The sequence below is a fragment of the Phoenix dactylifera genome, chromosome 15 (genome assembly GCF_051530095.1).
Source record: "Phoenix dactylifera cultivar Ajwa chromosome 15, Ajwa_hap1_PhDact_Kaust_v1.1, whole genome shotgun sequence".
Classification (NCBI taxonomy): Eukaryota; Viridiplantae; Streptophyta; class Magnoliopsida; order Arecales; family Arecaceae; genus Phoenix; species Phoenix dactylifera.
The window spans coordinates 3,411,002-3,434,025 of NC_143204.1; the positions used below are offsets into that span (position 1 = coordinate 3,411,002).

The following is a 23,024-nucleotide window of genomic DNA, read 5'->3' on the forward strand; positions in this document are numbered from 1 at the left end:
GAAATTAATGTAAAGAGCAATGGTTGCTCAATTTCTTTTTCTAATAAAGTCTATTGCAATGGCATTATGGAAAATAGTCTTCTTGTTTTATCTCTTAATGACAATGTATTTCATATTGATAAGAATAATAAAAGAAAGAGAGAAGAGGTGAATAATACCCTCCTTTGGCATTGCCGACAAGGTCATATTAGTGAGTCAAGAATACACAAGTTATACAAAGAAAAGTTCTTTAATCCTTATGATTTTCAAAATAGTATAGGATACATTTTCTATCATCCTACTGAACAAAAGGTCTTTGTAGGTAGGCATGCCACTTTCATGGAGAAAGAGTTTTTCTTTGAAAATTGTAAGGATAGAAAAATTGAACTTGAAGAAGTTCAAGACTTACAAATGGAGACACAAGATATTTCTCAACTAGATGTACCCATTGATGAGGTACAACCGCAACACACATCTCATCTCCGAAGGTCAGATAGAATGCGAAATGTACCTAAGAGGTATGGGTTTATCATTGAGAATGATGAAGCCCACATCGTTGAAAATGATCCTCTGACCTATTCGGAAGCTGTCATGAGTAGTGACTCTAACAAATGGCTAAGGTTATGAAATCTGAAATAGATTCTATGTATACCAACCAAGTTTGGACTTTGGTTGATGCACCAGAGGGTGTAAACCCCATAAGTTGCAAATGGGTCTATAAGAAAAGTATTGGAGAAGATGGCCAAGTAGAAACCTACAAGGCTAGATTGGTGGCGAAAGGTTTCAGGCAAAAGTAAGGAATTAATTATGATGAAACTTTTTCACCAGTTGCCATGCTTAAATCTATTCGGATTTTGTTTGCAATAGCTGCGTACTATGACTATGAAATTTAGCAAATGGATGTCAAAACCGCCTTCCTAGATGATTATCTTGAGGAATAGGTTTATATGACATATCCAGAAGGATTTGCCTCAAGTGGGACAGCAAATCAAGTATGCAAGCTTAAGAGATCTATTTATAGATTAAAGCAAGCGTTGAAGAGTTGGAACATCCGTTTTGATACAACAGTTAAAAAGTTTGGTTTTATCAAAAATGTAGATGAACCATGTGTGTATAAAAAGACTAGTGGGAGTGCCATTGTCTTCTTAATATTGTATGTAGATGGCATACTAATTATAGAAAATGATATTTCTATGTTACAATTGGTCAAGACTTGGCTATCAAAAAGCTTTTCCATGAAAGACTTGGGAGAAGCATCCTATATACTTAATATAAAGATCTATAGGGATAGATCTAAAAGGATGTTAGGCTTGTCCCAGTCTAGGTACATAGATCATGTGTTGAAAAGATTCAGCATGAAAGGAAGTAAAAGATATTACTTGCCTATGAGTCATGGCATACGTCTCCCTAAGAAGATGTCTCCTAAGACATCTGAAAAGAGGAATAGAATGAATTCTATTCCCTATGCTTCGGCAGTAGGATCAATTATGTATGCTATGCACTAGGCCTGATTGTTGGACATATTCTGCCGCTGTGCGAGCTATACCTTGCGGGGTCCCTGAGCAGCACAAGGAGGGTCACTGTCAACATGTCCTGCCGCCTGCCAACGCGATGGCTTGGTTAGTAGGTGGGTTATACCCGAGGGTCCCTGAACCCATGGCGAGGCCAGGTCGGAGTTCGAGGTGGGCGAGGCCTGGTCGAAGTCGACTCGTGGCGCTGCCTTTGGTGGGGTTTAAGGAAATAGAGTTGCGCCTTCACTAACACCGGTCGGTTTTGGTGTAAAGGTAACGCTTGATCCTGACAACTGGTATCAGAGCCAGAGGTCTCGAGTTCGAAACCCAGGCATCGCGTTGGGGGGGGAATGTTGGACATATTCTGCTGCTGTGCGAGCCATACCTTGCAGGGTCCTTCAGCAGCACAGGGAGGGTCACTGTCAGCATGTCCTGCTGCCTGCCAACGGCGATGGCTTGGTTAGTAGGTGGGTTATACCCGAGGGTCCCTGGACCCATGGCGAGGCCAGGTCGGAGTCCGGGGTGGGCGAGGCCTGGTCGGAGTCGACTCATGGCGCTGCCTTTGGTGGGGTTTAAGAAAATAGAGTTGCGCCTTCACTAACACCGGTCGGTTTTGGTGTAATGGTAGCGCTTGATCCTGACAACACTGATGTTACTTATGCCTTAGGCATAACAAGCAGATTCCAGGCTGATCAAAGGGAGGATCATTGGATAGCTGTAAAAAATATTCTTAAGTACTTGAGAAGGACTAAAGATATTTTTCTAGTTTATGGAGGATTTGAGTTGAAACTAGAAGAATTTTTTGATTCTAGTTTTCAGTCAAATCCAGATGATAGCAAGTCTACTTCAGGGTATATCTTTACCCTAAATGCTGGTGCAGTGAGTTAGAAGAGTTCCAAGCAGCAAACTGTAGCTGACTCAACTACTGAGGCAGAATATATTGCTGTAAGTAAAGCCGCTAAAGAAGCTATCTGGATGAAGAAATTCATCTCTGAGTTGAGAGTAGTTCCTGAGATTGCTGAACCAGGCTCAGTTTATTGTGATAACACTAGAGCTGTTGTTCAAGCAAAGGAACCAAGATCTCATCACAAATCCAAGCACATTCTAAGACGCTTCCACCTCGTTCGAGAGATTGTCGATAGACAAGACATAATTATTGAACGAGTAGATACAAAGAACAACCTAGCATACCCGTTCACTAAAGCTCTACCACAGCAACAGTTCGATCGCCACCTCGATTATATGGGGATGAAATATAAAGACGATTGGCTTTAGTGCAAATGGGAGATTGAAAGAATAGATGCCCCACAAGCCAATCGCAATATGTATTGTGAAGGATTTTCTTTTGATTTTCCAAATCATGTACATGATATTTAATTATGAATAAAGACATTGTGTTTCATCATTCGCTGTTTATTATATTTGTGATGAACCTCTTATATTAGGGCAATAATTTTAGGGCTATGATGAGATCATACTAGTGAGATCTAAAACCCTAAAACTCTAATCTTAAGTATTTTCAGTTGTTGGTACATTAACCCGGGGATCAATGTTACCGGAAAGACTGGCACATCGTATGTATGCTCGATGCAAAAGGTGATTGATCTCAAAATCACTTGTGTGGAGACACTAATATAAAGATTTGGGTGCTCATTAGAGGAATGAGTTCACTGAATTAACCTGCCACAAGAATATCTTATGAAGTCTTACTTACATGTCGAAAGATGATTCTCTTAGTGGGAGTTATGCAATTGATCCTTTGACCTGAGATCATCATGGTATCTTGTGCACATAAATCCATGTTTTGGTTTACACTCATTCATGATAATAAGTTGTGTACGAGATCTTTTAGATATGGTGGATTGTGTACGAAGATTATGAGTAGGTCAACAAGGAATCAATCACTTCTAGTAAGAGAAGATCGCATCCCATTTATTGTAATCATATAATAATTCAGAAAGCCTTTGATCAAAGCAAAATAAAAATTAGAAAGAATTTCTAATATTTCATAATTTGAATTATCATTAGAAGATTAAAAGAAACATAAATATATAATTGAGTTTGACATAGATTCATGCTCATATACATATTCGGGATGTAGTTTGATTGAAGGATTGCATTGCACGGTAACTTGCCACAGAAGGGTATTTTTGGTATTTTCACCAAATTTCATATTTTTCGGATAGACATGACACGTTGCTAGGTGTCAATCTTGTCTTGTAGGTTTGATCGAATTAAAGAGTTTAATTCGATCACCAATTAGAAAGGGTTCTAATTGTTAAGTTCGAATTCGCGCATTCTGGACCTAAATCGATTAGAAGAGTTCTAATCAAGTTAGGTCAACTCGAATCCATACCTACTGCTGGCTAAGTATGGAACCCAATGGGTCACACCCAAGAAAACTGATCAAAGGTCTAATTGGATTAAATTATATTTGCAAAATAAATATCCTAGCAGGTGTTGCAAATCTTAGCTCCTGATTCGAATTGGATTCGAATTTGATTCGAATTGGATTCGAATATGATTCTTAATTGATCCAATTTGATTAGATCATATTCTAATATGGGTTAGACAAGAGTTGGCACCTAATTGGTTTGGTTTGAGTCTAATTGGATTAGATTTGATAAATCATTCATTTTAGACCATTAGATTTTTATCTACCGTTGGATGAAGACATAATGGTGAGGTAGTTTGAACCCAATTATATCGGGTTAGATAGGGCTTTTAATCAAGACCATTTAATCTTCATCAGCCGTTAGATGAAAACATAATGGATCATTATGATGGCACCTTGCATTAGGACTATTGGATCATCCTAGAACCGTTGGATGATCACATAACTCATTCCCTTGATGGCACCTTGATTCTTAGCCCTTGGATCATGTGATGTTGTTTTAAAAAGAAGGATTCATGGCATGATAGACTCAAAGCATGATGAATGATGGCGTGATGGCTTGTGGCATGAAAAAGAAGGAGAGAGAATACATGGAGGTTATAAGTGGATAAGGATGAAGCATTCTCTCTCATTCTTATCACATCTCTTCATAGTACGGCTCCCTATTTTTGATAGCGCCCCATCCTATGATATGCCTTCTCATCAGGAGGCACATCCCTTGGATCCCATGCCTCCTTTCATGAATGAAAGGATGGGATGCATGCATCCCCGCGCCATCTATAAAAGGGGAACCATTCCACCATATTTCTTCATCCCATTCCACCGCACTCCTCTCTTCTTTCTTTCTTACATTAGTTCCTTCTTTCTAGCATTGCTTCTAGTGTGTCCTAAGCCAAGACAAGGTAGTCTTCTTTAGGATAAAAAGTTTAAAAGTGATTTTAGAAGGTAAAAGAAAAAAAAAGAGGAAAGAAAGCAAGTCAATTAAATCCTTTGGAAGGATTCAGTATTAAGGATCAAAAGTCTTTGGAGCTAAAGTCTTGAATCAAGTTTCCGTGTGGATCACCGTTGGAGAGCGGACATTTGGACGCCTCGTAGAGATTGTACACATTGGATTAGCATTAGAGGTATTCTTCTATTTCTGCATTTATATTATATTATTTGATTGTTACCATTAAGGTGATCTTGGCTTATAAGGGTTTCAAATTCCTAGCTTCCGCTGCGCCTTATGACATGATAGAACCCTACAACGCATGCCTCTGGGTGGGATTCATGCATCCCCCTAGTTCTCCTCAATCCTAAATTCAAACTTTGAACGAGTCAAACAAAAGACTCGCTAAAAATTCAAACTTTGAATGAGTCAACAAACAAAGTAAAACAAAAAGGACTCTCTAACTTCATGGCAAGAAAAAACGTGATTCCTGTTTGGCTTCACGCACGCCCTTGAGGAGTCCTTTTGGGAGCGAAATTGCACCCTTGCATTGGCGCCCCCAAATGGTGTGAAATCATGTTGCTACGTTGGTCTTTGAATGACGCCCACGAAGAGTCCCATGTGCGCTGAATCTGGCTTGTTGCATTGGCGCCTTTGTAGAGTCCCAACTGCAGTGGAATTGGGCCACTATGCTGGTACCCCTGAAGAGTCCCAATCTGAGCGAAACTAGGTTGCTGGCTGCAGTGCCGAAGTGTCCTCATTGGGTTGAAACTCCGCTGCTGCATTGATGCCCTTGGAAAACCCCAAGTGCCGTGAAACCAAGCTGCTGGTTGGCACCCCTTGGAGTGTCTCGAGTTGAGTGGAACTCCTGATTCCCATCAATTCCCCCTGGCTGAGAAAAACACGACTCCAGCAAGTTGCATAACTGAAAGAACTCATACCAATCAAAGCATAGGTGCTGGACCTCCTCTGACTTTACCCACAAACAATCAGATAAAGGATGATTCTTCTACTTAACCAGAAATTTCTTATATCCCCCACGATGTGTCAAGACTAGCTGATTGTCAAAAATATCTTCAATTTTATGGCTTACCTCCTCAAACTGCCTCATGGATAGTGTCCTTTGAAGTGCTAGACTCTCATATTTCAAATTAGCAATCCGCATCGGTTTCAAAACTATTTTCTTATTATCATGCTTAAGAGAGTAACAGTTTGAATACCCATCAGACTTTACCTATCTATCAAACAGCCACGATCTTCCTAACAGGAGGTGACATGCCTTCCTGGGTAGGACATCACACCACATAGCAAGAACTTCTAATTAGCAAGAACTTCTAACCTTGTGAATGCACGACCACCTCGAGGGAAAGGAAACCCTCTATTGCTGCTTTCTAGCGGTCCTCACCCCATTAGAGTGCTGGCAGGGCGACGATGTCGTAGTTGTGCCTCGCCATGAAGAGCAAGCTGGTACAACTCCTCCAAATTGAATAATCAGGACGTCATCAACTCCCTTCAGATATCCTCTCGCAGCCCAAATCGGTACCGAGCTGGTGCTTGCCGCTCCGTCTCCGTAACTTGGTGGCGAAGGAAGAGTTCGTGGAATTTGGATGTGTAGTCTTCCATGGATGAGTTTCATTGGCCATGTTTCAACAAATCTTCAAAAAAGATTTCTTCATAATCCAATGGTACAAACTTTTCTTTCAGCCATAGCTTCATCTCATCCCAATCAATTATGGAAGGCTGTCGAAGATGATGAAGCTTCTCCTCCATGCTATGCTACCAAATTCATGCTTGGCCCTTCAACTTCATCTTGACAATTCGAACACTCATATTGTACCAGTCTTGAAAATTGCTTGAATCCAGGCTTCCACTATAATCAGCGACGTCAACATGGCCCCGCTTCAATGCTTCGTCAAAATCAGCATGATCCTGCTACTGCTTCTGCCACCAATAAGGGTTCTCAAAATTAATCCCCACACGAGGATTAATTGGTGGTGGTGTTTGAGGACCCCTTGGCGGTGGCTAGTGTGGAGACCCCTAGATGGACAAAACTCAGCTTCAGGATCATCTCCTGCTGGTGCTTTCGAATTTTCTAGATTGTTAGGGCTACTAGGTTCATCTTCCATGTTCTCAGGCTTTGGGAAAACATATTCCCAAACAACATCTATCCTCTAAATCAAGTCAGCAACTTCGTTGGCAACACCGACCAGCAACTCATCTCATTGTCCTTATGATAGTTGACCAGTGTTGTAAGCATGACCACTCCTCATACTCATGATGACAGCAGCTCCTACGGAACACCGCTTTGACACCAAAATTGATGTAGCAGGGGGCGATGGGAAGGAGGATGAGACGATGGTGAATGGCATGACAACAATTTTCTTTTCTTTGGTGCGGATGTGGCTTGGGTAGGGATAAGTGGAGAGTGTTGTTAATTTGGGTGAGGATGTGGCTAGATTGGGTGTGGGCACGTTTAGCTTGCGTGTGGCGTAGCTAGGTCAAATTGAAGGATTTTGGTATGATTTAGGGGGCAGCGGAAGCGCGGGATTTTAAAAAAATTTTAATAAAATCTCATTATATCAAACCCTTATGAGCCAAGACCACCTTAATGGTAATAATCAAATAAATAAATATAAATATAGTAATAGAAGAATACTTCCAATGCTATATTCAATATGTAGAATTTTCACTAGGTCCCCAAGTGTTCACCCTCCAACATTGATCCACACAGAAACTGGGTTCAAGACTCTAGCTCCAAAGAGCTTGATCCTTGATGCAAAATTCTTCCAAAGAACTCTAATGGTTTGCTTTCCTTTATTTCTAATTTTCTTCCTTTTGTTGGAAATTATATCCTAAAAGTTAATCGTCAGCCTATTAATGATTGAATTTGTATATGAATTGATTTATTAATAAAATGTTATTTGGCATTATTCATCATTTTGTTTATTCCTCTTCAAATGAACTCTTGTTATGTGATGAAGTCTTTAGGACTCTTTTATGGTTAAGGAGGATTTATCTACGAGTCCTTAAAATAGTTCGCGACCAAATGATATGCTGTTACTAGGACGACAGCATTATCGAGATTAGGTCGTTGTATGCCATATACATTGATTGTCCTCTTAACCAAGTAGTGTAGAGACACTGATATGTTACACAGGTGAAGTATAAGAGTACACTTCACTGAACATGATCATTTCGAAATGCTCTACTGTCGAGAGATGTTTCGAGTGGACATGGATATATGTGTCCCTCCGATCTGAGATCACAACGGTAACCAGCAAGCAACTCACTATACTTTGGTACCGGACTATCTGAGTTTCTAATTTAGTGACGGAAGGTTACTAGGTGCAGTCAAGTACTTGCGAAGTCGGTGTGTGAGTCAAGATGGAATTAACCCCTCCTGGTGACAAGATATAATGCCCTTGTGTTCAGTTTAGCAAAACCTTGATCGGGATAATCCTTGTGAGAAGTCATAGGACTTATAAAGTTGAAACACATTTTGGATGCACTAATATAAGAGTTGACAGAACTCTTAAGTTATCATAGGTATTATGAGTCATAGGGATGAATTATATGGTAACCATAGTCCAAGGGTTCTTGAATATTGCTTTGCAATCATTTAGCCTATCCAGACGTCGAATACCATTGCTAGATGGTCATTTTGATTAGTACAGAAAGTTATTCTTGTGCTACTGACTTAGATTCGAACCGATAGGGTCACACGCATAGAAGTTTCTAGGTTGATCAAATGGCTGATCGACGATTAAGAATCGTCCAGAGGTACATTGATCAATTCGATTGACAAATTACCTGTTGCCCAAGAAAACAACCCAAGAGGGGAGGGTGAATTGGGTTTTAAGTAATAATTGCAAATTAAAACTTAATGAGTAACTAATTAAGATTATTGCAGGCAGATTAATTAGATTACTAGTAGTAGTGAGTGGAGAGGATGGAAGAGACAATGAACCAATTACAAACACAAAAGGTTTTATAGTGGTTTGGAGCTAACCCTTGCTCCTATGTCCACTCCCCAAGCTTCACTTGGGAGTTCACTATAATCCCTAGGATTACAGCCGGTTGTTTTACAAGTTCACAACTCAACTTGTTTTCACGAGATCACAACGAACTCGGTCGGTTTTCACAGGCTCACCGACTAGAACCACCCGATTGTTTTTCCGGGATCACAATCGAACCCTTACACCGTTGGTTTTTAACTTCGGCTCACCAACAAACCTTACAACCCTTGATTCAATCCCCTGATTGAATCAAGTAAGAAAATAGTTTGGAAAAAGTTACAAGGAAAGCTTCTTAATAAGCAAATATTAAACAATATGAAAAGAGAAGAGTTAGAAGCCCTCAAACAGATTTTGGAAGAGAAAGAAAGGGGCTTCTCGAACTCTGAGTCTCCTCTTTGAATGCGCTAAAGATTTGATATCAGAAGGAGAGCCTTGAATGCGAAGGAAAGAGTTTGTTGGATGGAGTTCAATGCGCTTCTTCCTTCTTTCACTTGTATTTACTCTTGAGAGCCTTTGGTAGGTGGAAATCCCTTTTTGTTTGAATGGAATAGCTCTCTTAGTGTCTACTACTGTTCACTCTGACTATTTAAGCAGTCCCCATTGAAAACTAGCCGTTAGACACTAATTTGTGGCCGTTCTGCACAATTTGCAACTCCTGACAATGTATCCGTTGGGGTCGGAGTCGACTCGGCTGTTGCTGGAGTCGACTCATGCTTTACTGGAGACGACTCGCCCACCGGTCAAGATTTGAATTAAAGTGCTGTCCTGTTCTGGAGTCGACTCGGCCAAACCTGGAGTCGACTCGCCAATATCTGGAGATGACTCGGCCCTCTGGAGACGACTCGTTCTGAGGGTTCCAGAGATCTATTTTTCTGCATTTCTTTCTCGAGTCGACTCGGATCATCTTGGAGTCGACTCGGCTCTCAAAGCCCAAAAACTGATCTTCTGTCTTTGGAGTTGAACTGCCTCGGAGTCGACTCGGATCGTCTTGGAGTCGACTCGGCTCTCAGAGCCCGAAAACTGATCCTCTATCTTTGGAGTTGAACTGCCTCGGAGTCGACTCGGATCGTCTTGGAGTCGACTCGGCACTCAGAGCCCGAAAACTGATCCTCTGTCTTTGGAGTTGAACTGCCTCGGAGTCGACTCGGATTGTCTTGGAGTCGACTCGGCTCTCAGAGCCCGAAAACTGATCCTCCGACTTTTAGTCTTGTTTTCCTCTAAGAGTCGACTCGGACGTAACTAGGAGTCGACTCGCCAAACTTCGGAGTCGACTCGTAACCTTCTGGAGTCAACTCGGTTGCAGGATATGAAATACATCATTCTGTCTTTCTTCTGTTATCCTTAGGAGTCGACTCGGAAACGTCGGGAGTCGACTCGGCAACCATCGGAGTCGACTCGAACCCTTCTGGAGTCGACTCGCTGACAGGGTCTGAAAATCAACTTTCTGTCCTTCTGTCAGTTCTCAGTCGGAGTCGACTCGTAGTGTACCGGAGTCGACTCGAGCTTGTGCCAGAATATCTGAAACACTTGGAGTCGACTCGCAAGCTTCCGGAGTCGACTCGAGCTTCAGACTTTGGCTTAATTGTGTTCAACACTTAGCCGAATAATCTTGAACAACAGCTCGATGCTTTTAAAGATAAATTCACATATATTTGCCTGAAACTCTAAATTGAATTCATTAGTATAACTTAAAATATACTCAAATGCTTTGAGCTCATCAAAATCAAATAGGGGTATAACCAATCACTCCACAATCTCCCTCTTTTTGATGATGACAAAATATTGAGTATTTGTAAAGTGAATTGCTCAACCAAGAGAAGATTTATAAAAGAGTTTTGAAATGAATTCAAATGTCTAGTCATTTAATTTATCCAAAATTGAAAGGTATGAAACAGTAAATCCTAAAATTAAAGCTCTCCTTTTCATTTGGAATTATATAAGCCTTCATATCATGCAATCAATTGTTTGGCTTATAAGTGTTTACTGAATTTGCTTTCTTAAGATTTCAGATTCTCTCCCTCAACATATGCATTCAATTTTGTTTAGATTCTCTGAATTTCCTTTTAATGTCTTGAAACTTTTGAGCTTAAATTTTTAGTTTTAGAGGAAAAATCTGACAATTTATTTTTGAGTATGATTCAACTAATCTCCGAATATCCCTTGAATAGATTCTGGAGATTACTCCTTGAGGAGCCCCAACAGAGAGATAATGAGCCTCGAGGTATCGAATCCACTAAGAACAAATTACTTTTTGCATTAAGAATTTTCTTTTTAGTGATTCCCCTTACATTTCAAATCTACATATTTCTCTCCCTTTTTGTCATCATAGCAAAAAGACACAGAATTAGAACTCAAGAATGCACAATTTTGAAAGGAGATTTCTACTCATTGTATTAAATTCAAATTTGAGTACAAGTGTGATTACATATCAAAAGAAGTCCTCAAGGGACTGTACATCATAAAAACAGATAAGAATACACTACTTTTTCTTTGTAGTGGAGGATGTGGCTTCCGTACTCAGTCTAGTGTGTTTGATGACCATGCTTAACCCCTCATTGATGTTCCCTAGTTGTTCGCGAATCTCCGAGGTGACTCTAGACTGTGTCGAGGAAATCTCGTTCACACTCTCCTGGAGGGTGTCAAGCTTGAAGATCAACGCATTAGCTAGCCGCTCTGCACCCTGACTCTGGTTGCCTAGCTCATGTCTGATGCTGTCTCGCATGTGTCGTCCTTGACGTCACTCATGTTCCAGTATTGAGCTTGAACTAGGCTTCGTACATTGAATATTTCCTCCTTCAGGTGTGCAATCATCTCTGTCACGGCTGCCAAGGAGGGGACTATCTTGGTGGAGGGAGCAGTCTGAGGACCTCGTAGCTCCCTCAGCAGATCATCCCTCAGCTCCCTCACTATCTCCTGCCTCAACTCTCGGAGCTGCTCAGAAGATATCCGGACTTCGAGAGGTTGCTGAGGTGGTGGAGCTGCATATGGTCCGGCTGAAGTGGATGGGAATGAAGGACCATAAGTGGAAGGAAAAGTGGGAAGATCTGTATAGTGCTCCTAGTCATGGTCAGGGCTAGGGGAGTGATGAGTGGTAGGATCAGATGGTGTGGATGTGGATGGTTTCCGTACCCAGACTGCTCCGACCTTGTGGAATCCCATCCGATGGAAGGTCCCCTCACCCATGCGATCTGTAAAATGCAGTGAGCGAGAGGGTTCCCCCTCAGGGATAGGGATCTCTAACTCCCTAAAGTAGATGAGTTTAGGAAAGTTGATAGGAGTGTCTTGGAGTATGTGGAACATCAAAGCTAGGTCTCTCTCTGAGATGAAGTCAAACCTACCAGTTTTGGGGAAGAGAGTCCTAGAAATGATACTTAGGAGAAGCTGCATTTCAGCCGAAAGCTGATTTGCGAACACCTCCTCTATAGGGGACTGAGGTGGACTTCCTAAGATGGCCGTAAGGGCCTCTGTCCTATCTGAGGGGTGTGTGGAAAAGATCCCCTCTCTGGAGAGATGGAGGACTCGAGCAATGAAATCCTCGGAAATGAAAACTGGGGCACCCGCTACAGTCCCCTGGATACCGCCGCTACCCCGTGCGACAGTACCGTAAAATTTCCTAACTAACCCTGGATAGGTAGGGAGGTCAAGAGAATAAAAGAACTCTAAGCCCTGGGCCCTAAGGTGATGCCCTAGGTTGAACCCTTCCCGGGAGAGGAAGTCAAAGTTGACTTGCCTCCCGGTAGAGACAACCTTCCCGGCGCATGAGCGCGAGGGAACCAGCCTAGGCGAGGAAGAAACCGGAGGTGGTGGCCTCGTGGGTTCTTTCCGAGCCTTGGACCGTCACTCGGCCCCACTCGCGGAGAAGGATCTCTTCCGGCTTGGGACAACGACTTTCCTAGGCATTTTTGACCTAAACACGGAGTGATGGACAAGAAAAATGGAGGAAAACTCGACGGAGAGGACCTAGAACGAGTCGGAGAAGAGGTCGGAGACGACTCTAGGGCTTTTGAACAGTGGCGGCTGAAAATAGAAGTGAAGAGAAAAACATTCCGCTTAGGGTTAAAAGTCGGATTTCCGACCTCGAGTCGACTCTGGTAAGTCGCGAGTCGACTCGACCTCGAGTCGACTCCCTAATATGCGCGAGTCGACTCGCCCACGAACCGACTCTAAAATCTATTCAAGTCGACTCGAACTTTGGCACATAACCAAAAAACGTGTTATTTCCGTGCCAAAAAAGAGAGTTATGGAACTATCAAAAATTTAAGAACTGATTTGATGATCATAGATAAGAAATCCTATGTCTAACATAAGCTAATCATCAAATCAATGAATTAGAGGAGAGTATCACTAGAATGGATCAATCACTCCTAACCCTCTTCTAAGTATACAAAATCGATCTTCACTCAAAGGTTTTGTGAAGATGTCAGCAAGTTGATCATCAGTACAAACAAATTGAAGTGTCACATCACCATTCAGTACATGATCTCTTATGAAGTGATGTCTTATCTCAATGTGTTTAGTTCTTGAATGCTGAATTGGATTTTTAGTTAGATTAATGGCACTTGTATTATCACAATTAATGGGAATCTTATCTTGTTTAATGCCATAATCTTCAAGTTGTTGTTTAATCCACAAGACTTGAGCACAACAACTTCCGGCAGCAACATATTCGACTTCAGCCGTAGATAGTGCAACCGAGTTTTGTTTCTTGCTAAACCAAGAGATTAAGTTTTCTCCTAAGAATTGACATGACCCGCTGGTGCTTTTTCTATCAAGTTTACAACCAGCGAAGTCTGAATCAGTGTACCCTATTAAGTTTATAATTGATTCTTTAGAGTACCATAGACCTATGTTTTTTTGTTCCTATGAGATATTTAAAGATTCTCTTAACTGCAATTAGGTGTGATTCCTTAGGATTAGATTGATATCTAGCACACATGCATACACTAAATATGATATCAGGTCTACTTGCTGTAAGATATAATAAAGATCCTATCATACCTCTATACATCTTTTGATCTACTAATTTACCTGATTCATCTTTGTCTAGTTTGCATGATGAACTCATGGGTGTGCTGATTGGCTTGTTTCCATCCATATCAAACTTCTTAAGCATCTCCTTGATATATTTTGCTTGATTGATGAAGATGCCTTCTTTAGATTATTTGATTTGGAGCCCGAGGAAATAGTTCAGCTCTCCCATCATGCTCATTTCAAATTCACTCTGCATTAAGTCAGCAAATTCTTCGCAGAGGCGATTGTTAGTAATACCGAAAATAATATCATCTATATAAATCTGTACTACTAATATATCTTTGTTTTTCTTCTTTAAAAACAGTGCTGTATCAACATTCCCTCTAGAGAATTCTTGGTCTAATAGAAATTTGCTAAATCTTTCATACCATGCTCTAGGAGCTTGTTTTAGACCATAAAGTACTTTGTTCAGTTTATAAACATGATTGGGGTATTGATGATTTTCAAAACCAGGAGGTTGTTCTACATACACCTCATTAATATACCCATTCAAAAAGGCACTTTTTACATCCATTTGAAATAGTTTGAAGTCTTTAGAGCATGCAAATGCTAGTAACAATCTAATTGCTTCAAGTCTAGCTACAGGAGCAAAAGTCTCATCAAAGTCTATACCTTCTTCTTGATTATAGCCCTTTGCTACTAGTCTAGCCTTGTTCCTAATCACAACTCCATTTTCATCAAGTTTATTTTTGTATATCCATTTAGTTCCTATTATTGAGTATTCAGTGGGTCGTTCAACTAAGTTCCATACTTTGTTTCTAGTAAATTGGTTTAGTTCTTCTTGCATAGCATTTATCCAATTTACATCATTTTCAGCTTCTCCAATGTTTTTAGGTTCTAAGTGTGAAACAAAAGCTAGGTGATTAATTAAGTTCCTAAGAGAAGCTCTAGTTCTAATAGGTTGTGATGGATCATCTAATATTAATTCTTTAGGGTGACCGTATGCATACCTCCAAGCCTTTGTAAGCCCATGATCATCAATTACCTCTTGGCTTGTTGAAGTTTCTCCAATTTGCTTCGGTTCATTCTCTTGTAATGTCATATCTATCTTATTCTCAAGTATTTCTGCATCATCATTAAGAGCTACTTTCTTGCTAGAAGAGATATCATTAATATCATCAAAAACAACATGTATAGACTCTTCAATAACAAGGGTTCTTTTGTTAAAGACTCTATAAGCTTTATTTGATGTAGAATATCCCAAAAAGATACCTTCATCAGATTTAGAATCAAATTTACCTAAGTTATCTTTCCCATTATTATGAATGAAACACCTACACCCAAAAACATGAAAATAGTTTACTTTGGGTTTTCTATCTCTCCAAAGTTCATAAGGTGTTTTCTTTATAATTGGTCTCAATAAAACTCTATTTAATATATGACATGATGTGTTAATGGCTTCTCCCCAAAAATACTTAGGGAGGTTACTTTCACACAACATGGTTCTAGCCATTTCCTCTAGGGTTCTATTCTTTCTTTCCACAACTCCATTTTGTTGTGGTGTCCTAGGTGCAGAGAAATTATGAGGTATTTCCTTTTTACTATAGAATTCATCAAATAGATGATTTTCAAATTCCGTTCCATGATCACTCCTAATAGCTATAATTGAAGCATTTCTTGAATTAGTAACTTCCTTATGAAATTTTTTAAATACTGAAAATGCTTCATCTTTATGAGCTAAGAACATGACCCATGTGTATTTAGAAAAATCATCTACAATGACAAGGCCATACTTGTTTCCACCAAGATTTGTGGATCTAGTTGGTCCAAATAGATCCATGTGTAGTAGTTCAAGGGGTCTAGTAGTTTATGGATTTAAAAAAGCTCCTAGATTGTTTGCCATATTGACATGCTTCACAAATTTTATTTTTCTCAAATTTTAGTTTCGGCAAACCTATTACAGAATCTCTTTTAACTAATTTTGATATTGTATCCATACTTGCATGACCTAACTTACGGTGCCATAACCAACTTGCATCATTAACCTTAGTATCACTAGCTACTAAGCAAGGACTGTTTTTAGCAAAATCTTCAAGATCTACTACATAGACGTTACCACGTCTAATTCCTTTAAATACTAAGCCATTGTCAATTGAGTTGGTTATGACGCATAAAGATGGTTTAAACAAAACATCAAAACCTCTATCACATAATTGACTAATGCTAAGTAAGTTATGCTTAAGACCATCTACAAATCGTACATTATCAACGAAGGTTGAAGAGGTGATTTGTACTTTACCTATACCAACGATGTGACCTTGGTTATTGTCTCCAAATGTCACAGCACCTCCCTTTTTAGGCTCTAGGGTGAAGAATTGCTCCTTGTCACCCGTCATGTGTCTTGAGCAGCCACTATCCAAGTACCAACAGTTTTTGTCGACCTTGGCTGCAAAACACTCCTACACAAGGAAATCATACAATTTTAGGTACCCAAGTTTTCTTGGATCCTTCAAGGTTAGTAACGTTGGTTCCTTTTGGAACCCAAATCTTTTTAATCTTTTTTTTAATTTCAGGTTTTTTGTGGTTACACACATTAGCTATATGTCCTACTTTACCACAACGAAAACAAGTTGCATTTTTTGTTTTACTTTCTCCGGCCTTTATAAAAAAGTTTTTAAGAAATTTTTGTTTGTTGTTAGGCTTATATCCTAAGCCGGCTTTACTAAATACAGCTCTTTGACTATTAAGTATCATGTCTAGTTTTTCGGAACTAAAGGTAAACTTCTCAACTATAGGTTTATATTTTTCAAGTTCTTTTGTTAAGTTTAGTTTTTTTGTTTTTAGTGAATTTATATCTTTTGTAAAGTTATCTTTTAGAATTCGGTTACTGTTTTTAAGTTCTGAAACTTCCTTAGTTAGTCTTTCGTTATCTTTACTTAAAGTATTAGTTAGCAATTGGTTGCTTGTTTTAAGTTCTAAGTTTTCTTTGATGATAGAGTCCTTGTCCTTAATTAATTTATCGTACTTATGAGTGTAGGATTGATTAGTTAGTTTCAAATCTTTATTTTTAAAGTTTATTGTCTTATATTCATCCATTAGTTCATTAAAAGCATCATATAATTCATCAAAGGTAAAATCTAAGTGTGTTTCAGATATTACCTCATCATCATTTGCCATGAAGCAAAAATTTGCTTTTTCCTCTTGTTCCTCATCCGATGATGATGATGATTGATTGGAGTCTGTCAAGGTGGTGACAAGAGCTTTCTTCTTCTTGTATTTGCTGCCCTTCTTCAGCAAGGGACAGTCGATTCTGAAATGTCCCGATTTCTTGCATTCATAGCAACCGATTCCCTCACTTTCCCTTTCCTTACTTTTGTCCTTGTTGTAGGAACTTGAGGGACCTCTCCTCTGATGAAAGGACTTCTTCCGGTTGATGAATTTTCTGAACTTTCGCACGAGAAGAGCCTCATCATCATCTCCCTCATTGTCTTCTTCTTCGCTGCTGCTACTGCAGGATGGATCTTTGTTAGAAGAAGTAGATTTGAGGGTTATTACCTATTTCTTATGAGAGGATTCTTCTTCGCTGTGTTGTTTCATCGTGAGCTCATGCATCATCAAGGATCCAAGAAGCTCCTCGAGTGGCAACTTGTTCAAGTCCTTGGCTTCTTGGATTGCCGTTACCTTGGCTTCCCATGACCTTGGCAAAGATCGAAGAATTTTTCTGACAAGATGATTGTTAGCATAACTTTTGCCAAGGCTTTTTAGACCATTGACAATATCAGTAAATCTAGTAAACATGCAAGTGATAGTTTCATTAGAATCCATTTTAAATAGTTCATACTTATGAACTAGCATATTTATTTTAGACTCCTTTACTTGATTCGTGCCCTCGTGGGTCACCTCAAGTCTGTCCCATATCTCTTTTGCAGAATTGCAAGTAGAGATTCTATTGAATTCATTATTGTCTAAGGCACAATAAAGTACATTCATTGCTTTGACATTTAGTTGTGCCTTCCTTCTATCATTGTCATCCCAATCTTTTTCAAGCTTGGGTATAGTAATGTTATCTACATAGATAGAAGGAATATATGGTCCATTAACTATGATGCTCCAAACATCATAGTCTTGGGCTTGGATAAATATCCTCATCCTAGCCTTCCAATAGGTGTAGTTGGTTCCATTGAAGAATGGAGGCCTATTGGTGGATTGCCCCTCACTAAGAGAAGATCCAAAAGGGGTTGTCATTTTAATCTTTTACTCTTTTAATATAAGAGCTCCTGCTCCGATACCACTTGTTGCCCAAGAAGACAACCCAAGAGGGGGGGGTGAATTGGGTTTTAAGTAATAATTGCAAATTAAAACTTAATGAGTAACTAATTAAGATTATTGCAGGCAGATTAATTAGATTACTAGTAGTAGTGAGTGGAGAGGATGGAAGAGACAATGAACCAATTACAAACACAAGAGGTTTTATAGTGGTTCGGAGCTAACCCTTGCTCCTACGTCCACTCCCCAAGCTTCACTTGAGAGTTCACTATAATCCCTAGGATTACAGCCGGTTGTTTTACAAGTTCACAACCCAACTTGTTGTTTTCACGAGATCACAACGAACTCGGTCAGTTTTCACAGGCTCACCGACTAGAACCACCCGATTATTTTTCCGGGATCACAATTGAACCCTTACACGGTTGGTTTTTAACTTCGGCTCACCAACAAACCTGACAACCCTTGATTCAATCCCCTGATTGAATCAAGTAAGAAAATAGTTTGGAAAAAGTTACAAGGAAAGCTTCTTAATAAGCAAATATTAAACAATATGAAAAGAGAAGAGTTAGAAGCCCTCAAACAGATTTTGGAAGAGAAAGAAAGGGGCTTCTCGAACTCTGAGTCTCCTCTTTGAATGCGCTAAAGATTTGATCTCAGAAGGAGAGCCTTGAATGCGAAGGAAAGAGTTTGTTGGATGGAGTTCAATGCGCTTCTTCCTTCTTTCACTTGTATTTACTCTTGAGAGCCTTTGGTAGGTGGAAATCCCTTTTTGTTTGAATGAAATAGCTCTCTTAGTGTCTACTACTATTCACTCTGACTATTTAAGCAGTCCCCATTGAAAACTAGCCGTCAGACACCAATTTGTGGCCGTTCTGCACAATCTACAACTCCTGACAATGTATCCGTTGGGATCGGAGTCGACTAGCTCGATCTGGAGTCGACTCAACTGTTGCTGGAGTCGACTCATGCTTTACTGGAGACGACTCGCCCACTGGTCAGGATTTGAATTAAAGTGCTGTCCCGTTCTGGAGTCGACTCGGCCAAACCTGGAGTCGACTCGCCAATATCCGGAGACGACTCGTTCTCAGGGTTCCAGAGATCTATTTTTCTGCATTTCTTTCTCGAGTCGACTCGGATCATCTTGGAGTCGACTCGGCTCTCAGAGCCCAAAAACTGATCTTCTGTCTTTGGAGTTGAACTACCTTAGAGTCGACTCGGATCGTCTTGGAGTCGACTCGGCTCTCAGAGCCCGAAAACTGATCCTCTGTCTTTGGAGTTGAACTGCCTCGGAGTCGACTCGGATCGTCTTGGAGTCGACTCGGCTCTCAGAGCCCGAAAATTGATCCTCTGTCTTTGGAGTTGAACTGCCTCGGAGTCGACTCGGATCGTCTTAGAGTCGACTTGGCTCTCAGAGCCCGAAAACTGATCCTCCGACTTTTATTCTTGCTTTCCTCTGAGAGTCGACTCGGACGTAACTAGGAGTCGACTCGCCAAACTTCGGAGTCGACTCGTAACCTTCTAGAGTCGACTCGGTTGCAGGGTCTGAAATACATCGTTCAGTTTTTCTTCTGTTACCCTTAGGAGTTGACTCGGAAATATCGGGAGTCGACTCGGCAACCATCGGAGTCGACTCGAACCCTTCTGGAGTCGACTCGCTGACATGGTCTGAAAATCAACTTTCTGTCCTTCTGTCAGTTCTCAGTCAGAGTCGACTCGTAGTGTACCGGAGTCGACTCGAGCTTGTGCCAGAATCTCTGAAACACTTGGAGTCGACTCGCAAACTTCCGGAGTCAACTCGAGCTTCAGACTTTGGCTTAATTGTGTTCAACACTTAGCCGAATAATCTTGAACAACAGCTCGATGCTTTTAAAGATAAATTCACATATATTTGCCTGAAACTCTAGATTGAATTCATTAGTATAACTTAAAATATACTCAAATGCTTTGAGCTCATCAAAATCAAATAGGAGTATAACCAATCACTCCACATTACCCTAAGCAAAAGTTGCAATAAAATAATTATTGAATTATTGGAGGAATAATTGGCAATTAGATTGCTGATGAATTCAATTTGATTGAATAGTTGAGCTTAGGCTGAGCCAAATTGAATCTAATTCAATTTGGGCTACACTTGGGTTTGACCTAATAGGATTGGGTTCAACCCAAGTAGATTGGAATTGACCCAATTGATGTGACTTGATCATAGTGGCTCATCTTCAAGGATTAGATCACAGTGTTACCCTACACGCCATAAGAGATCCCATTGAATGAAAAAAAAAGAATTATGAACCCTTCTTTCTCCTTTGACCGGACGGCCTGATGATTATTCCAATCGGATTACTTGACTACTAGGATTAGAAAACTTGTTTTAGGTATAAATGTTTCAACTACTTTGAACCTGTAGCTCTGATACCACTATTGGGAATCTTAGTAGTCGCATGCATATAATTTTAAAAATTTTACAGCGGAAGCATGAATAAAACTATTTAATTCCTATGCATGCTAGAAATCAGATCTCTACAATGAAAACAGATCCTAGGATTTAAACATTTATCTCAAACAAGAAACTATGATTGTATATTAAACATACAATCCTGAAATTTCAGTAACCCTGAAATTTCTTCTTTGACATGGTCAGCAACTCGCTGTCAAATACATCGGGGCAAAAAGGAGATACCAAAACAAATCTATTCTTGGAATACTCTCACCCAGTTAAGTGGAATGAGTAAAAGGTTTCTTTTCCGTCCCCTTTTATCCCTAGCTTTGTCAAACCTGGAGGAGCACAAATGGTTTCTCAATGGGACATTGTGGAACAAAGCAGGGTATATTCTGGTTTGTTCCAGTTTATTTCACAACCAAACAACTAAAAGAAAGCCAGGTTGTTAAAAAATGAGGTTTAAAAGTCACGGGAAATTTGATCAAAGTCATGGACAGTTCCTTCGGGCAAAGCTTACCGGTTTAAAGAGATGTATGCTAATTCGCAGTGCCAGATCGTCAACAGAAAATGGATTTAACGCAGTAAATATGGAAAGAAGCCCGAATATTACGGATGACAAAGAATTGCTGTATACATGATAAGCAGAAAAAATGTCTATATGCAGCAGTTCTTGACTCCAAGGGCGTGAGAAAATCCAGGAATCAAAAGAAAAGGAAAAGATGCAGTATAATTTTCCAAAAATAGAGCAGAAAATTCTCTAGGCTATATTTTTGCACATCAAGCAGAACTTGGCAACTATTTCTTGATAAGCTAAAGCACATCAGTCCTGTATCAAAAAAAAAAAAACACACACACACACACACACATCACTACTGCTGCATTGAAATACCCTAGTTCTGGCTTTCCAAGTGATCAAGGCACGGCATGATGCTATTTGGAAACAAGAAAAAGAGATGCAGATTAGATGGTACAGTATGCAAGCAGCTTGCCCAAGTGTTCTGCGGCATGACACACATTCACTTAACACACAAGGAAACAACAAAACCATAACCAGAAATCATATTTTTTCAATTAGGACCAGCCTATTTTATCCAATTCATATGTACATTACTTCAATCTTTGGAGGTCATGAGCAACATGGCCAGAAAGATGAAGAGGGAAATCACATTTACGATTCCTCTAAAACAACTCTGGATCACTTTACATATTCAAAGCAAAAAGTAAAACTTAAGAAAAATAGAGAAAAATAAACTTAACCAATATATATAGACATGAAGATGAAACATATGGGAAAGAAAAATGATTAATGTGCTCTTCTAACAAAGGATCCCTAAAACTAATCAGAATAACAGAGTTTCATGGGCAGGAGTCCAGGCAGGAATCTTCCTTCTTTTTAATCTTTTCTCCTGTTCATTTTCTTTAGAATTGTCAAAGTCAAATCTTCCCTGGTTTCCTAGAAACTCTCAGAGAGTACAGAATATGTTAGCCAGTTCTAGCTGGCCTATGTCTTTACCTTTTCCATTAATCTAGAGACGTTTTGAAGGAACCATAAGAATTCACGGCCTTTTGATGCTTAGATCATTGACTCTTTCTAAGACCAAATGTATCTTCAAGTCCACTGGTAACTTTTTTTCTCCTCTCGGCTATCATATCCGAATATGCCTAACAGAGAAAAATAATGACATGAAAAGCAAATTTCAAATCTATGGTAATTATATGCTTGTCAAGGAATAGATGCAAAAGGGCTATAAATTTAACTGCAAGATTTAAATCAAATTAATGTCCAGAGCTTTAGTTATTGAAATTAGCATATCTCAGAATGTTAACTGGGAAAAGGAGTTTGCAGGAAGTCACTATCAGTTCTCCATGAGTTCAATTTAACCCACCGTATTCATTGCTTTTTTCTAATGCTGTTTAATAAAGAACTACAACGTGATATAATGTTATTGAGTGTTATTGTAGTGTAATGATTTGTGATTCAAAGATTAGAAGCCAAAAATAAAGTGTTATACATTTACACACCAATTTTTATATAACTCTGCTCAAGGTCGGCGGAATCTGTATCGAACACCGTACCGCTTCCTTAGCGGCACGACTCGGAACAGGCTGTGTTGGGCCTATACCGACAGAGAAGATGACACGCAGACTGTGGGAGAGAGAGAAAAAGAGAGAGATGAAAGAGGGAGGGAGCCCGGTGGAGGGCTGGCGGACGCCGGCTGTGGCCGTCCTTAGCTGCGGGAAGCAAGGCTGCGGCCGTTTTCCTGTTCCAAACAAAACAGGGGTCCGGCTGCGGCTTTCAAAAATTTTGCGGCCTTTCCCTCTCCCTCCCTCCCCCACTAGCTCTCTCTTTTCTTCTTTTTTGGCTCTGGCAACAAGTTTCGTTTCGGTTGTCAGAATTATACCGGTGAGCCACCGGTACAACACGGGACGGCCGGAACTGCTCAGTTCGATACGGTTCCGTCAACCCTGACTCAGTTGCTAAACTCTGCAATTAACTTGGGATATATAGCATTAAGAGATG

At 40.0% G+C, this 23,024-nt stretch overlaps 1 protein-coding gene across 7 annotated transcripts in view; it reads right to left on the reverse strand.

Annotated features, from left to right (window-relative positions):
- Positions 1-1,962: 1,962 nt before the first annotated feature.
- Positions 1,963-23,024, reverse strand: part of LOC103721442 (retrovirus-related Pol polyprotein from transposon TNT 1-94) — an 84,014-nt gene continuing 62,952 nt past the window's right edge. For 4 of the 7 annotated variants that reach the window (XR_016398482.1, XR_016398481.1, XR_015973628.2 and 1 more), the window contains one exon: positions 15,244-22,165. Coding sequence is in view for 4 of the 7 variants with exons in the window: in XM_008811643.6 (XP_008809865.3) it covers positions 22,082-22,165 (84 nt within the window). In the remaining 3 variants the exon portion in view is untranslated. Of the gene's footprint in view, positions 22,166-23,024 lie in introns of all 7 variants that reach the window. The other 3 variants (XM_088711684.2, XM_088711683.2, XM_088711682.2) reach the window with 1 other exon arrangement.